Source organism: Poecilia latipinna, unplaced genomic scaffold (assembly GCF_001443285.1).
Source record: "Poecilia latipinna isolate Pla-1442-1.1 unplaced genomic scaffold, P_latipinna-1.0 Scaffold1, whole genome shotgun sequence".
In the NCBI taxonomy this organism is placed as follows: domain Eukaryota; kingdom Metazoa; phylum Chordata; class Actinopteri; order Cyprinodontiformes; family Poeciliidae; genus Poecilia; species Poecilia latipinna.
Window position 1 is genome coordinate 1,236,427 of NW_015112617.1, and position 17,018 is coordinate 1,253,444.

Sequence of the window (17,018 nt, forward strand, 5' to 3'; positions counted from 1 at the left end):
TATCAGAAAGATAACGTTATTCTTTATTGCAATAATTTCTGGGACAAAACGAACCAGAGATTCTCAAATCCTCAATTTGTGATCTGGGAGCCTAATGAACCAAGATACCCAAATGAATACTGTTAATATTAATATTTTTGCACATTTTGATGAAAATAAAAAAGTAGCATAAAGAAACTCCCAGGTTTCTTCTCTTAGCAAACGTCAGTGTGAGCAAAAGCACACACTACACACTATTTACATTACCTCACCTCAGTCTGGCGGACGACACAGAGAGCAGCCGGCTACTGTAACCTTAACAGTAGTCGCAGCTGTAACTCAGGCGTGCTTCACATTGTTACCCCTCCGGCCTCCCGAGGTGCTGCAAGTTTTGCAGAAAACTCAATAAAAGCAGCAGAACCCATGAATGGTAAGCGGTCTTTCATGACAGAAACCTCCCAGGTATTTTCCTCTCCTTGTGCTCAGCTTCACACATCGGCCGAGACAACCGGCAGGCGCCGCACTCGGCAATTAAAAAAAAAAAAAAAAAAAAAACGTCGCCATGGGGATCAGATTGTTTTACGTTTCATATTGAAACACTGAATAAAAGTAGACGGTGGTGGTGGGGAGGGGGGAACACACTTATTGTGGATTTTATGATTGACGGATTATTGCACGCGCACTCGGGAGGTGTAGCAGTGGATCGCAGCGGTGTAAATCTGATATTAATATGACAGAGGTTAACAAGCAGTCACAGAGTCTCAGATTAAACATTAGCATCTCGCCTGGCTGGTGACAGAGGGGGGCAATAAGGACTAACGCTATTAATGCTCCTTCTTTCGCTGGTCGCTCTATTAAAAAATAGGCAGGCGGAGAGGAGCCATCTTAAAAATTCATTTTTTATGATGCTATTTAAAGACACGAGGGCTTGTTTTGTAGAAACACTTTAATTACTTCATTATCAGGAGATAACAAAGCTAACAGGTTAATACGTTTAGTTGGTTTTAGGCTTTTTTTTTTTTTTTTTTAATCAGAAAATGAGCCTCATCAAAACAGAGACTTTACATGATCCAACCGTGTTTGGTAAAGAGTACCAACTTTAAAATTTATAACACTCAGATTTCATCTGAGCTGTCTCACTGGCCACACAGCATACAAAAAGGCTCAATAAGCCAACATAGAATAATACAGCATCAGTGTTTGTTTCAAGGAATTTACTTCCAAAGTGCAAAATTAAAAAAAAAATGGTATGTATGCTTTAAAGCTCAGTAACAGACTCCTTCTAACTCTGCTTTGTGTCAAACTTAAATGTCTCAGATCAAACTAATTTTGAGATCAAACTCCGATAACTTGAGTAATTCACAAAATATATTTTCCAAAATATTATTTCATGAACATTGTCAGAAATTAAACAAAAAAAATTAATAGAACATGTCTGACAATATGACTAAAAGACTTAAAAGAGGGAATACTTCATGCCCTAATTCAAAGAAGTGAATTCTGGATTCTGCTTACCATTGAAAAAAAAACAAAAAAAACAAAAAATCTTGTGGGAAAATGTCCGACCATCAAACTATGACCTTAAGTTCAGGCAAACCTGCATTTTACAGTACAGTAAGCCAAAGCGCAGCAGGAAGCCCACCTCTGAATGGCTCAAACCAAACCAAAGGAAGTTTTTGGAGGGGCCTAGTCAAAGTTCAAATTTAAATTTGACCTTGAGTGACATTCATGCTAGAAATCATTTTGAACGTGGCTGAATTAAAACAACTCTGGAAGACGAGAGGTAGTGGTGGTGGTGTAGGGACAAAGCATAACCCACATATTGAGGCCTTGGTCCTCGTGGCGGTGGTTGCAGGTTCGATTCCTGGCCTGGTGACATTTGTCGCATGTCTTCCCCCTCTCTCATAACCCTCTTTCCTGTCAAACTATATACTTTCAAATAAAGGCCACTAGAGCCAACAAAACCTATAAACAAATAAAAAACTCTGCAAGAAGAAGAGGTGGGGTCACAGTTCCTTTATCGCACTGCAAAAGTCTTATTGCAAATGAATCATGGGTTATAGGTTAAGGGGGCAGATGTGGATAGATTTTTTTGCCTAATAACATAAATAACTAAACGAAAATTTAAACTTGTATTTTCTCTTATTTTTGACGTTTATTTGACAATTTGAGACCAAAAAAAAAGTGAAAACTGAAGAATTTTGGAAAGGCGTAAATTCTTACAGCCACATCTTTCTACATCTGTATCTGTATAAAATGCGTCTTAACAATACGACTCCTCTATTTGCTACAACAAAATAATAGCTAAGTGTTTGCTTATACTGTCTGCTGTCTGTATTTGCTGTTCTGTGAACACAGAGAACTGCAATTTCGCTGCTGTTTGCACCTACAGAAGTCAAGCGTTAAAATAGACTTGATGCCCACTCTGCCGTAAAAGAGAGGCGTTCGGCTGCTTGTTAAATACACACTGTTAACTCCCCGAAGCAGCAGCAGCGCCGTATCGGGAGGCTGGTAGCGCGAACCCATCTATCTGATCTGCGTCTAGCAGAAAGAGGCGGGGTAATGGACCAGAAACAGACGGGGACGTTCCGGCCGTACGTACATATTTACACAGGCGGGCTGTAGAGCTAAGCGTCGGTCTGCCTGATACATCCCCGCGAGGTACGGTTAACACATGAGTGCGCCAGGATGCTGCCTATAGGTCTAAACGCTGAAACTGAGCCGCCCGGGTTGATGCACAGCCAACCCGACGCTGTGAACGAAGACCGGCAGACGAGTCGTTTAGTTTTAAAGTCTGATGACGCCTTACCTTGAACCAAGAGGCGGGTGGTGTGAAGCACCTCTCCCTGGTCGCTGTACGCTCTGCACGTGTACGCCCCTCTGTCGTCTCTGGTGATGCCGAGAATGGTCAGGCTGCCATCGTGTACCTTCAGGTCAGAAACAAAGGAGATGCCGTCAAGCTTCTTTTTGAATTTCCAGGTATTTATGTGTACCGTTTGCGCTAAACCAAACAATGTAGCGTACAGTGGAGTTGCTGCAGCTGATGTTAAGCAGAAGAGTCACTGGAGCTCTACATCAATAAAATATCTGAGTTTCTTGGGTGCAAGAATTCCTCTGGATTCCACTAACGGGAGAGCTCCAGCTGTTATAAAACAGTTCATCGTAATTATGAAGAAAAGCGACTTAAGCATCAGAGGTTTTGGGAGAAACTTGTGGAGATGTCTGAAGGAGGGTTAGGTTTAGAGCTGAGATCGGGTCTAAAAAAAATCCAACTCGAAGTAAACAAGATGCATATTTGAATTAAGCTTTCGTCTTTAGACCATAATTTGAGTAAGAAGTTCAACTTCTCCCGCTTTTAGCTTTCGTTTACCATCTTCCAACTCCATTATGTTGCTTTCTGTAACCTCAGGGTGAGTCAAGTGCAGATCACCTGGGATGTGTGATTGATAGGAGCGGAGCTGCATTGCGAATTTGTTGTGCAGTCTAATGAGCTTCTGCACCTTCCTTTCCCTCAACAGGGTAAGTTTCCTTCTCCTCTACTTAGACTACATTCAGTCAGTTAACACAACTTTATGTCTCATTTTTGCTTGGCTTTCTCTCTGTTGTATGCTCCGTACGCTTATTGAACGCGCCACAAAAGCTTTTTTTTTTAGCATGAATCTGGAGTGAAAATGACAGGGAACCAGAGGAGCTAATCAGAGGGAAGCGACACCACCAGAAGAAGCGCACAGGTAGCGCAGGATGAGGTGATAGATAACAGCTGTGCAGATATTAGGCTGACAGGCAGAGGGGAAGGTGAAAGAAAAACAGAAGGACGCAAAGAAGTAACTGCAAGGGTACAGAATAAATACTAATCTAAGACAACACAGGCAGGAGCACAAAGAGGCAAGAGTGATAAATAAATGAACAAAAACAAAGACATAAAACAAAATGCAGGAGCCAAGGAAATAAACTACAAAGAAACAAACCCCAAAGTACAAACATCCTCATGTAATGACGACAACAACACAAACCATTCATTTCTTCACACCACTGCAGATTCTAAGGTGTTTAAAAGTTTCAGAAGAACAGAGATGTGAGGTTATTGTAAAGGAAACTTTGGAAACGTGTCCGAGACCCATTCAGGCTGCGAAAGAGCGAGAGAGAGACAGACTTTCAGCAGATGCCAGGAGAGCCGAGTAGCTTCACCTGTTCCATGAGTTTTCAACCTCCATCTGGAATAAAATATGCTGGATTTGCTTTCTTAGTTATAAGAATCTGTATCCGAAGATAAATAGAGACTCTCGATTTAGTTATGTTAGCTGCACTAAAGTCAAAAACAGTTTAAAATAACTTCCTTAAAATAGATTTGTTTAAAAAAACTGTTTGACCACTTCTATTAAGCCCATAGTATGACAACTGCTTTTCTTTTTTTTTTTTGTGCATCCTTACCTCCTGTTTGCCTTTAACATTAAACCTGTTAAAGTGTGATTGCTACATTTTGTAAGCCTGAAAACATCACATTCTGCTCCCAAGCAATCCCCGCAATGAAGGAGCACATGAAACAAACCAAAGAAGCATAAAAAGAAAAAAGAAAAACAAAGAAAATGCTCATAAATTATGCAAGGGGTTGCAAGAGATTCTGTCCATTCAAGTCACACACAGCTGTAGTGTGTCCATTCACGCGGCACAGAGGGGGGAATCTGCGGCGCCTGCAGAATTATTCCCATTCATCCGTCCCTCAAATGTTTGTCGGGCTACTGTTGGATGAACCAAAGCAGCTTTTAACTTCTGCGAGTCTGTTGGCAAACTGGATCGTCATTTATCTTCAGCGAGATAGCACTTTGTGTGGCGCTGCTGCAAGCTAGCAGCACACGTGTCGTGCCGAGTGCCGGGAGTGCTAACTAGTCACTGCTTTGTTGTGAAGTATCACTCTGAGGCTTAGGGAGCCATGTGCAAGGATCGAATTAGCCGGGAGAGATTGAAATTGTTCTTCTTTCATTAAACCAATAATTTTTTTTTTAACTAAATAGGTGAGATTATAGTTCAACCTGTAGACTGGAATATTACTTTATGCTGTCATGTTCAAGTCATAATTTGACATGAAAGCATCCAGAGATAACATCCGTTTTAGCATGCTAGCATGCTAATCCATAATCTCACTGTATTGTTTTGAAGCAGTTTTTATATTATTATTTTCTAAAGTCTTTACTTACAAAAATTCCTTTTTCACTGTAATAAAAAAAAAAAAATTCAAATTCTTGAAGTACTTTGAACAAAAAAGTGGAACTACTCTTTCCACTGACTTAACTAAAGAAGCACATTCAATCTGCATCATAGTTAATGCTTTTTAATACCAGTTTCTTAGGACAATTTCCAACTTGTTCCTCCTAAAACTAAAGGGGTGTGACTCTGACTCAACCACAAACTAGGGCAAAACATTTTAAAGGTTTGGTATTATGTAAAAATGACTTTATCTTCAATTTATCATGTTGTTCCCTCATCAAAAACATATGTGGAGTGTTGCTTTGTTTTTCTCACGCATGTCTAATAAATCCTTGAATCTCCATTGGCAACCATTCAGGGTGCCTAAACACTTGCTCCTACAAAACGTTACCCATTTCCTCAAAATGATTGCAAGTGGCTTAAAATAATGCATTGTTGTGAAAGAGGAAAGAGTAGGAGCCTCTTAAAGAGACAGGGGCCTAATTTCAAGGCGTCAAATTATGAAGTCAAATTTATTTTTAGTTATGTTTGATGTGTACAACATTTTTATGACAACTACAGGTTGTTATAAAAATGAGTGACTTGATTGTGCTATAAAATGGTTGGAAAATACATAATACCGCTCCTTTAATTCTGAAACGCAAAAACATTACTAGTCTTTTTTATTATTATTATTTGTACTCATTTTTTTATTTAAAATAACCAAAACATGAATACGTTTACTCATGTTTTAGTTCAATTTATGTATCCAAAACACAGATTAGTGTCTTACATAATTGACTTATAAAATCCATAGTGTCCTAATATTTCAGGGATCAACTGTTTTATATTTTGTTTTGCTCAATTTCTAGCAATTGAAGACAAATCCAACAAACCTCGTTGCTTATTCTACACTGTATGTTTCTGTCTACGTACAGAGATTAAAAATAACAGCTTTTATTTTTCCACATTTACTGACACAACGTGCAGCCTTAAACCACCGGGAAGCCACTGTTATTTTCCAGTTTTCTTTGTTCTGTTTCAGAGAAGGCCTTATAATCCCATCTTGGCAGCTGTTCACTCCTTCCCAGCCTTCAAATTCAATGTCCTCTTTTTGTCTGTGCCCATAAAAACAGGGAGGATGCAGAGACTCCAACCCAGACTATCACATTCCTCCTTTTCTCCATGATGTCTCTGTGGATCTGCAGCCAGTCCAGTGAACAAACATCCCCTCATGCTCAGTCTTTTTCTCTCATTTTTTTAAACTAGAAGAGAACTTTCTCTCATTTAAGGACAGATGCACTGGAAAGAGGAAAACATTGTGGAAAAGCTGTGAAATTTGTAGAAGATCTCCTCCTTTTTTAGCACTACATTCATTATTATTATTATTTTTTTAATCCTTGGTTAATGTATTATTGATACAGAAAAGAAAGATTAATTATACATCAGAACATTATCTAATCGTTTACTGAGGGAATGCTGTTAAGGGAGGCGGCTGGAGGGAGCAGAGCAGCAAAATGAAAGAGAAGTGAACGAGGTCTTTTAACAGGCTCCCTGTGATCCTGTCACTTCGTGTACAGTGCGTCCTGCGCGGGGAAGCGAGGAGCGTGTGCTGCCTGCAGCCGACTGGAATGTCGGTGACATGCAGGAATGTGAATAGACGCTGCAAAGAGAGGCGGCAAACTGCTTCAAAAGTTGCAAAAATAGTGACAATCTGTTCTGTTCAAAGGCCGTTTTTCTTTTCTCCCCTTTTTTTCTGAAGTGCCTCAGTGCCTTCACTTATATTGATCAGACCGATACAGTGATGCGAAAAAGTCTTCAGTCGTCCGTTATTTCTTTATGATGCGAGACTGGCGTTATGGTAACGTCTTGCAGTGGTTCTGATGAACGGATTTGCGACCTGCAGACGTTCTGCTTTGGATGTCAGCGGCTTCTTTTCCTATCGCTCTATCAAACGATTTTTTTTATTTTCAAAGGTCAATCAAATAGTCGACAGTCTGTTAAACTCCAGATTTGATCACATTTTAGAGCCATGAAACTGTAAACGTCTTAAAATTAAGAAACATTAACAAATCAAAATCTCTCTTTAAGCTATTCTCCAAACCAGATATTAAGACGCACTTTTCAGTTGAAACAACCAAAACACTGAGTTCCTTCAAATCAAGGCTAGAAACCCATTTCTTTATTGTTGCTTTGTATTCATAATGGCGAGTAAATTGATCTATATATTTAATGTTCATTTGTTTCATGATGGCATTTCGTTAGCCTAATAGCATAATTAGCTAAGTCCCATTTTACAAAATAGGACTTAGGCAGTTATGGATAACAATTTGACAAAACGTAATGTTTATTGCTGTTTAACAATAGGTTACTGTGTTATGTTTTAAGAATTTTACAGCACTTTGATCCGGTTCATCGCTCTACAAATAAACTTGCTTAGGTTTGACAATGTTGTCGAAATAAAGTTTGAAAGCTGTATTAAAGCAATTAAAGTGTCAGGAATACAACAGACCCCTTTGTGTTTAGAAAAGTGAGACTTTCAGCTGCTTCCATTCACTGACACTTTTTACATGACCACTTCTGTTGCTTGTGAATATTTTCCATGATTTTCTTCTTAGTCACTGAATAAATGATGATCTTCCCATTATGTCTTTTTGGGTATCCATGGTGTTATGCATAAGATCAGTGTTTGGCATGTAATGAAATTAGACTATTGGTTGCTTTGTTTGCATATTTTTCTCCATTCTGGACATAAAAATGAACATAATTATCACAATTATCATTATCATTCACAAGTCTGAATATAACTGAAAATGGAAAGATAAAACCATCGTGCTTTAGATTTGATTTTCACCTCTGATGATTTGAGTAGTCTGTAAGTTCACACTTCAGCCTTTTTATTTTTCCCCTATAGATAAATCATGTCATATATATTTTTTAGCACAACATGCTATCATGTTCCGATCTAAAAATGGAGAAGATTTGAAAAAAAAAAAAAAAGATGTTTCAAGACCTTCAGAAATCCAAAAAAATCATGATCAAAACCACTTTGGTTTGAAACCTTAGAATATATAACACGATTAGTGACTTCAGCAGGAAGAAAGTGCAAATGACACATTTTATTTAACATGCGGCATCATGTGGCTGTAACGCATCATCACACTTCTGAGTCATCTGTATTTTAAGCGCCTTTGAATCCCTAACAGCGACGCCACAGAGCTGATATTTATTGATGTTGCATTGTGAGTCGCTGAGAGACTTTTTTCATTCTTTTTTTCTTTTTTTTTTTTTTTTTTTCAAATCAAACCCACAGTGAAGCTGTGCCAGAAATATCCTGTCAGACATCAGACAACGGGGACGGTTTTGTTTTGTTTTGTGTTTTTTTGTTGTTTTTTTCCTCCCCTCACAGAAATAAAAATTCAACATCACCAGACAACAGAGGGTTGAGAAATGTGAGGCACGCTGCCAGTTACTCTTCCCAATACAATTTGGGAAGATTCAGCGTGTGTGTGTGTGTGTGTTCATTTTGGGGTTTTTTTTAAGCACAGGAAATCAGGAATAAGACATAAATAATTTCTAGATTCTCCAGTAAAACAGCAGCATGATCTAATATTAGCCAGGATGAGATGTGGACTGTAACATACTTTCGGTATAGATGGGCTCAGTGGATGACGCCATCTGTGCACAAAGCCTTTCTGTACTTATGTGCACAATCATAAATCAGGGTTTTGGCTGTTTGGATCCATGCTTTTTCTTTTTTTCTTGTTTTTTCCTCACCGAGTATTTTGAGTTGGTTGCAAGCTCCTCCCCTTCTCTGAGCCAGCTGATCATTGGTTTTGGGTTTCCCTGGGCAGAGCAGCTGAGCAGAGTGCTTCCCCCTTCCTTCGCCTCCACATACTGCGGCGGCGTCGCTGTGAATGAAGGTGGGGCTGTAGAGACAGAGGGAAAAAAACATGTACTTAAAGTCTGTATTACATTTGTTTTAATAAACAAACAGGTTAACTATTGTCTAACGCTCTGTAAGACGCAGAGTTTAGTGCTTCACCTCTATGTGAGGAACGATCACAGCAGGATTACACCGGTTTTACGTTCCTTCAAAACCGTTGGGAGGTTCAGAGTTTTTCTCAATGAAAACACGATCAAATTTGATCTTTTAGGGAGTTTTCTCATCTCATAGTCAACTTTGTTCGCTTGGGGACCAAAAATGTGTAATTTGTTACATTTTCAGCTGCGCTGTGTCAAACGAACCAAACCCTCCTCGCCTGTGGTGGCGGTGAACCACTGAAGGAAAATAACACAAGAACCTCTGAAGAAGAGACGGATCAACCTCTTTCTTCACAAAAAGTCAACAATGATTAGTAGGATTTCTCTGTTGTCGCTTGTGAAAGACCACAAGCCATTTCTCCTGCTAGTGCCAGACTCTTTTGATTGTGTCTACCCAGAATGCCCTGCGCTTTAGTTCACTTCCTGCTTTTAGAGCGGTTTCCAGTCCAGTTGGCATTCACACGTGTATTCAAACCGCACCAGAGTTCACGTCAACCTAACCGAGAGTGAGGTTTGTATGCGGACCTGAATTATCTTCTTTTTTTTTTTTTTTGGTCCACTTCACAGTTTGATTCACGTCTCCCCAAACGAGCCGGACCTTTTCGGCAAGCAAACTGGAGTTTGATTAAAGCGGATTGAACAGGGCTGGTGTGAATGCAACCTTAAAGTTTTTTTTGATTCCAGGAGGCATCTTCGTGTGGATAACAACTTGGCATCATTAGTGCTGTGTCACATAATCACGAGCTTGTTGCTAACAAAAAAATGTACTCAAAGAAAATTATTTTTCTAATGTGGTTAAAATAACATTCAGGTGCAGAAAAAGACTCTTTCCGTTTTAGACGTTATCAAAACTCAAGTATGTTAAAAGCCACATCTCGCGTGCCTCAGGCTTTCACCACAACAAGCACATCCTCCCAGCTCCAAATGAAACGTGTTAATACGCCAAAATCAGTTTTACTACAAGAAACAACTTCACACATCTGCACAGCAAATACATTTGTCCTATTTTTTTATGTTTTGTTTTACCCGTGTCTAAAATTAAACCTGACACCCACATTAGATTTACAAAAAAAAAGAGAAAGAAGCATTATCAAAATCCTAACTTTCCTTTAGACTAGTTATTAAAAAAATACTGTCTGTCACTAAATAAAGAGTTACTAATTATGTGTTTTACCCAGATATTTTCTGATTTATAATTACATTCAAGGCATCTGGAAGAGCCCACACAGTTCTAGCTGGTAAGCTGGTTTTCTAGTATTGAGTTAGTAAAACTGTTTTATAGGTCGATCGCAGTATTTGATGACCTGGGTTTTCCCCAACAATTCAGCTCCTGTGCTGTTAAAAATTGTTTTGTTCCTATCAAACTCTTATTGATTCTTCTTTGTATTTAATTACATTTTAAATGTTTCACATCATCAATCAAGATGTCATCGTCAGGCAAAGATAACCAGAGTACCCTAATGACTCAAAACTCAGAGCAAACCATTCCTGTGATGTTTTCAAATTTTCTAACGAGATAAAATTTAAACTTAAAAATGTTATTTAAGTCCTAATTGTCTGCGCTTCTTACAGTATTTCACACTCTGGACGCTGTTTATAATGGAGGCATGAAATTCTTTTTCAAAGACTCCCAAGTCATTGTCTGCTATATTTTTACAACTAAAGCTATTGTGGGAAAGTGATGTCATCTCGTTTAGACCTGTTTGATTGGGAGAAATTCACATGGTTACGGTCTCATGTCCCAGGATGTTGTTTTGTTGTCTTTACTAAACGTCCATGCAGTTTTTAGAAAGAGGGAATTTGCGGCATGCTGTGTTTAATGCCTGGAGCTGTTTGCAAAGAGACTTGGAGATTAAAGACATGCTCTCTTTGAACATTTTTAAAGAACATCTTCACAACTTAAGAGGCAGAAACATCTGTCTGAAAATATTTTTCCCACTCGGACGTAAAAGAAAATGTTGAATATGTGATTTTCAGAAACCAGTGGCCTTTATGAACAGGAAATGGACCGGGAATGGGGACTCAAACCAAGGACTGTAGCCTAGCAACACATCTGAACCATCCAGTGCCTCTTGCTTTATTGTTATGTGTCAGAAAACTCTTCTAAAAGATATTTTAATTCCTTTTAGGCTAAATAAAATTTAACAAACACTTACACAACTTCACAATTAAGTAGGCATGATTAGGACTTGACAAAAGAATTCAGAACATCTAAATCGCTCAAAGCTTCACTTTCCTGAGTAAAGGTCACTGCTCATAATTCAATAATGAGAGAGAAACAAAGCAAAACTAGCATTAAAGCAGCAATATGGAACTTACAGTATTTAAAAAATACTTTTTTTTACATATTTGCTAAAACTCTCACTGCCACCATGACGGTAAAAAATGAAACGGATAATCTGTGAAAAAGCAGAAGAGCTAAATTTTTTCACAGATCATCTATCTTTTAATGTACTGACGTGACATGGTGACAGTTTAAACAAATGCGTAAAAAAAAAAACACACACACACTGTTTAATAAAAAAAATGTACATATTGCAGTTTTAAGGGAAAAACTGTTCCAATCAAACTAATCCTGTTTGAAAAAGTGTTTACTCCTTAAACCTAATAACAGCTGCCATCAGGATTTGAACGCAAACTTTGTATTTTTGATTGTGAATATAATTAGACTTGTGTCGAACTCAAAAGCTATTGGCTTATATGCAGTAGGTGACTTTAATGAAAATAAGATTTTTTTTTTTTTTTTTTACGCATTTGCTAAAATTATCACCATGTCGTGACAGTAAATGCAGAGATTTAAAAAAAAAACACAATAGTAGCTCTGTAAAGTCATGGAGGAGCTTCACTTTTTCAGAGATTATCTGCCAAACTGTCACAATATGGTGCCGTTTTAACAAATGCTGGGGGGGAAAAAAACATATTTTTGTAAAAGTTACATACTGCAGCTTTAAGGTAGAGCTATACAACCTTTTTGCTAAAGATCCACTCAGGTGTTTTAACTTTTTCAAAATGATCAGAATGAAACCTAAACATTTCCCTGCAGCTCTTTTGTAACGAGTTTGTCTGTTTTTGAGTTGTTAACAGAGGGACAGCAGAGGTATGCAAAAGCAATTAGACCCTACAGTTGCTGCTCATAATGGTCGGTGATGTGACAGCCACCAGCTGCACGCCGGACATGGATCTGAGTGGATAACAATCCCACTTACATCCTTCCTATTTAGCGAAAAAAAAAAAAAAAAAAAGACAACGCTTTGCACCATCGCTGTGCTTCCACCTGATGTTTCTGAGCTCCTTAAACAGCCGCCGCCGCCACCGCCGCCGTACTGCTAATCATTTCCTCGAGGCCACCAAACTGCAGCTCTTTCCTTTCTACATAACATTTTGATTATAAATAGTCACACCGAGTTCGGTTAAATAAAAAAATAAGAGCGCTTTGGTGAAAAATGGGTCAGCGCTTGCCGCTGGGAGTGCTGCCATGCTTCAGACTGCACACAAGCACCTGGCATGGAATAAACAAATTACCCAATTAGCACTTTAGACATCTGTCTGTCCGTACTGGCCTTTTGCTCTCTAACACCTATTACATTACATGATACAGTTGATTAAAGGAGATTCCTATAGAAAGTACCAGTAAAGTATCCTTTACCCTTTGAAGATGATTGGTAGATAGCTGACAGAAACTGGTTTTAGGTTGTATAAATGTAGTTTTCGATTGATTCTCAAAGTGACTCTACGCTGCTGATAATTACGTCGTTTGATCGCCCCTCTATGTGCCGTGTGCAACATTTAGCTTCGTTTCCACTTTCCTCCAGGGAACAAGCATCAGCTGACAGGAAGTAGGTGACAAACGCGGAGTTGCTGTGACAGCAGCAGATACATCGGCCCACCTGGGAATTGTTTCACATCGTCAGCTGCAGCTCCACACACAGGAAGCGTCACCACGGACAGGGGGAAACATGGGAATTACACAAAATAAGAAGAAGAAGAAAAAAAAAGCAGCATCCTGCGCAGTAAACCCCTGCCCTACTTACAGCTGCTCTGCATCAATTATCTACATTAAAAAAATGCTTGAAGAAGTTATGCTCCTTCTGTTCGTCTCTGTAGACCAACATGGCACAACTTGTTCAAGAACTTTAAAGCCGTTTCACATCTCTTCAAGCATACTCTTTTTTTTTTGCCTTCCTTTTTTGTGCCCCTAAGAGAACGCAGCTACAGAAAGAACATTTTTTTTTTATTGGTTTAACAAAGTGACGTTGAAATGCTTCAATATGAGAAGTAAAAAGCATTCAAGGACAAGTTCCTGTCTCAACTAAAACTGATGCAGTTAACAGAATTCAGAATATAATTGATTTTTAAAAATCTTTTACACAAATTCTTGACATGCTGGACAGTAGGCTGTACCCAAACTGGCAGCTGTATTCAATTTTAAGATAAAAAAAAAAAAAAAAAACACGCAATTTTTTTTTTTAAATTTTATGTGCAACTCAAAGTTCTCTGCCTTTTTCCTCACAAGCTGTCTGAATTAGAATCAGTCTAAACATTTGCTGTGTTTGAAAATTGGGTTCAAACCTAGATAAAGTAACCAAAGTACTTTAGCTAGACTAAGTAGATAGCTATTTTACTAAATAGTCTAGCTAAAGATGCTACTTTATGTAGACAAGCTAAACTTGCAGCAGTTAGTTTATCTGGACTAGCTGGCTTAAACAGCTAGCTAGCTTAAGATAACTGGCTAGTCTAGCTTAAAGTCAAGCTAGACAGCAAGCTTAAACAGCTATATAGTCTAGTTAAAGATGCTACTTTAGTTAAACAAGCTAAACTTGTTGTAGCTACTTTAGCAAAGCTGGCTAAAGTAGCTATACTAGCTAGAGTAACTACTGCAAAACAGGACACTTTCTTATTTGATTACAAGCTAAACTTGTAGTTTTTACTTTCGCTTCTCTCTGGCTAAAGTAGTTAGACAAGCTCAAGTAGCTATTACAAAACGGGATAATTTTTTTTTATTACTCGATTAACGGGCCAGAATAATCTTACTCGATTACTAAACAATGATCTTCAACACCCCTAGATGAGTGTATGTAAGCTTCTGGTCAGAACTGTACTCATTTTATTGGAGATTTATGTTTTTAATTCCATGCATTAGTAAAAGTAAATCAATGTGCGAAACAGGAAGAAAAATGAAAGAAACGACAGAGCCTTAAAGGTCAGCAACAAACAAGGTTCAGTCTGAGACCCGAATGTCAGATTATTACTCACTAAGTGGCACAGTTGCGGGATTTCATTAATGATGTTTTCGGGCAACTTCACGAAGTAACAAGAAGGAGGAAGACGCAGTGGATGAAAGAAAGAACAATGAGACAAAGAAGTGCCGGAGGACAGAGACGGAGCGAGGGAGACTGGCCTCAGTGTCTCTTCCGGGCACAAGGCCTTGCCATCTGACACCTGCCACTGAGCGGGCATGGAGTCCCTGTCCGCTTGGCAGGAAGTCGGCGCCCACGAACAGGAACACAAAGGAGGAGTTTATGCAAATACCAACGGCCAGAGGAAACGAGTGTCCTTTAATGTCTGCTGGGCCCGGGCGAAGACGCCACCTGCTTCACCTCAAAGACTCCCATTTAGAGGACTACAACGACTCAGCTCCCCCGTTAGATGTTTCAAATACTGAACCAGCTTTCATATTGTGACAAACAAGTTCATATCAGTCCTGCTGCTGCACCTCAAAGAGTTGGGAGCTTGTTGCGAATATTAACGAGGCGGTTAACAGAGACACAGTTTGCTCAAACAACCACATATCGACACAAACGCGCCCACAGATGCTCCCGAACCTCCCAAAACGGCACAAAAGGAGCGCGGAGGACCCTCAGCGGCGCAACGTGACCCATTCAGCCAATTCAACCGGCAAACACAGATTTCCTATTAAAGCGGAGGGTAATTCATAGCGGGAGGCGGGGTAACGCGCAGGATCAAAAAACATTATATTATTACAGCCATTTAAACAGATCAGCATTTTTATCCTAAAGTGGCTATGCAAGCAGTCAACGCTTCTCTACACATTACTTTACACACCATGCCTTGTGATCCTTACTCAGATGTGACAAGCGGTGGGAAAAAAAAGAAAAAGAATGAAAAAAACATGCAAGAAATCGAAGGGAATATGCATGAATTTCACGCAGCACTCGTTAAGTTCACAGACCAAAAATATACGTGATTAACGGCACCTTGCCCCCCTCAAGTCACTCTGACGACGCAGAAGAGTGCAGGTTTCTGGAGTCTGTGAAGTTTCAGGAGAAATCAACACTTCGAGTCTTAACATTTCTCTGTTTTATCATCTCCAAGAACAAAAAAAAAACTGCTGCTATACAACAAAATTAGAGCAGGAGGTGATCTCATTTGTGCCTACGTGCAGCAGCCTCACCTCGTACTGTCCTGTAAAACTCTTTATATGCTTCGAACCTCAAGTTAGAAGTATTTCTTGGAGGATAATTTTATGCAATAAACCAACACAAAGTACTCCAAGGCTGTCAAGGAAAATGACTTTAAATTTTTTGCTGGAATTGGGGAGAAACTGAAGCCATATCCCAATATCACAGGATTGAAGTATGAAAAATCCCACATGTGGAGGAAAAGCTAACTCTGTCTCCATGGTGACTCTTGGCGATGGCAGCATCATGCTGAGGTGACGCTTTTTCCAGACATGAAGCCATCCAAGAAGCTCGAGAAACACGACTTGAAATTTGCCGCTCACAGACAAGTCCGACAGCAACGAACTAAGTTATATTTTTGGCACAAGCAAAAAATACCTGGAATCAAATCAGGGAAAAGAAATTAACGGATTAAAACAAACTCCAGACCTGAATGAAAACTTTTAAAAAAATGTATTGGCAAAATTTTTTAAATTTAAGTTCATAACCATCTCCATCTGATCGGACTCAGCTAGCTGGAGCTATTTTGCACAGAATGCAGAAAAGAAAGTTCAGTCTACTTGTGCAAAGCTGGCAAAGATACAACTATAAGACTAGCAGAACCACCAGAAATGAATGGAGTTTCTGCAAAGTATTACCAAAGGGGGTTAGATCCAAATAAATGCACAACATTAAGATGTTGCTATTAATGAAGTTACATTCTACATCTTTTTGGATCTGCGTATCTAGGATAGAGTAAAAATAAGATTTATTGCCACTGTGGGAAACTTTCAGGTGTAGCAGCTGCAATGCATGAAGATTAACACAAAAATACAAATATAAAATAAGAATTATGAATAAAATGCTGTGGAGTAAGGGTCAATTTACTACATAAAATACTGTGCAGCTATTAAAAACATTAAAGATAGCATACTCCAATCTAAAAAAAAAAGAAGAAAAACGTGCAATTGAGCCAGATATTTATGAAAAAATCTACAAAATTTGCATGTGTATTTAAGAAAAAGAATTGAGAGAAATAGTCTAAAACTGTATGTAGAAAGCGGCTTTGCGGAGCATAATAAGACACAAGCGCATCCCTGTCTGTGATGCTCCGCAACAACGTGAAGGAGACACGCTTCACGCTGGATCCTCGGAGCCACTTGGGCATTCCAGGGAAATGCAAAGGTGCAGATTTTTTTTTTTTTTTTTCCGCCTGCTCATCAGTTTGACGGCTCTCAGACCATCACAGACAAGCGGTGCTGGAACCGCCTGAAACTGGCCACAATCAATCCTCCCTCTGAGCAGCCTCTCGCTCCTTTATTACCCCTGGCGTTTTTTTTTTTTTTTTTTTTTTTTTTTTTTTTTTTTTTTTTTTTTTTTTAAAGGGGAAAAAAAAATCTTGTGGAGACCCTA

At 39.0% G+C, this 17,018-nt stretch overlaps 1 protein-coding gene across 6 annotated transcripts in view; it reads right to left on the reverse strand.

Annotated features, from left to right (window-relative positions):
* The window catches only part of igsf9ba (immunoglobulin superfamily, member 9Ba), an 84,400-nt gene that overhangs the window by 31,701 nt on the left and 35,681 nt on the right, over nucleotides 1–17,018 (reverse strand). For all 6 annotated transcript variants that reach the window (XM_015037779.1, XM_015037712.1, XM_015037942.1 and 3 more), the window contains exons 4-5: nucleotides 8,941–9,092; nucleotides 2,789–2,906 (exon numbers count right to left, since the gene is read on the reverse strand). In XM_015037779.1, coding sequence (XP_014893265.1) covers nucleotides 2,789–2,906; nucleotides 8,941–9,092 — 270 coding nt within the window. The remainder of the gene's footprint in view (nucleotides 1–2,788; nucleotides 2,907–8,940; nucleotides 9,093–17,018) is intronic.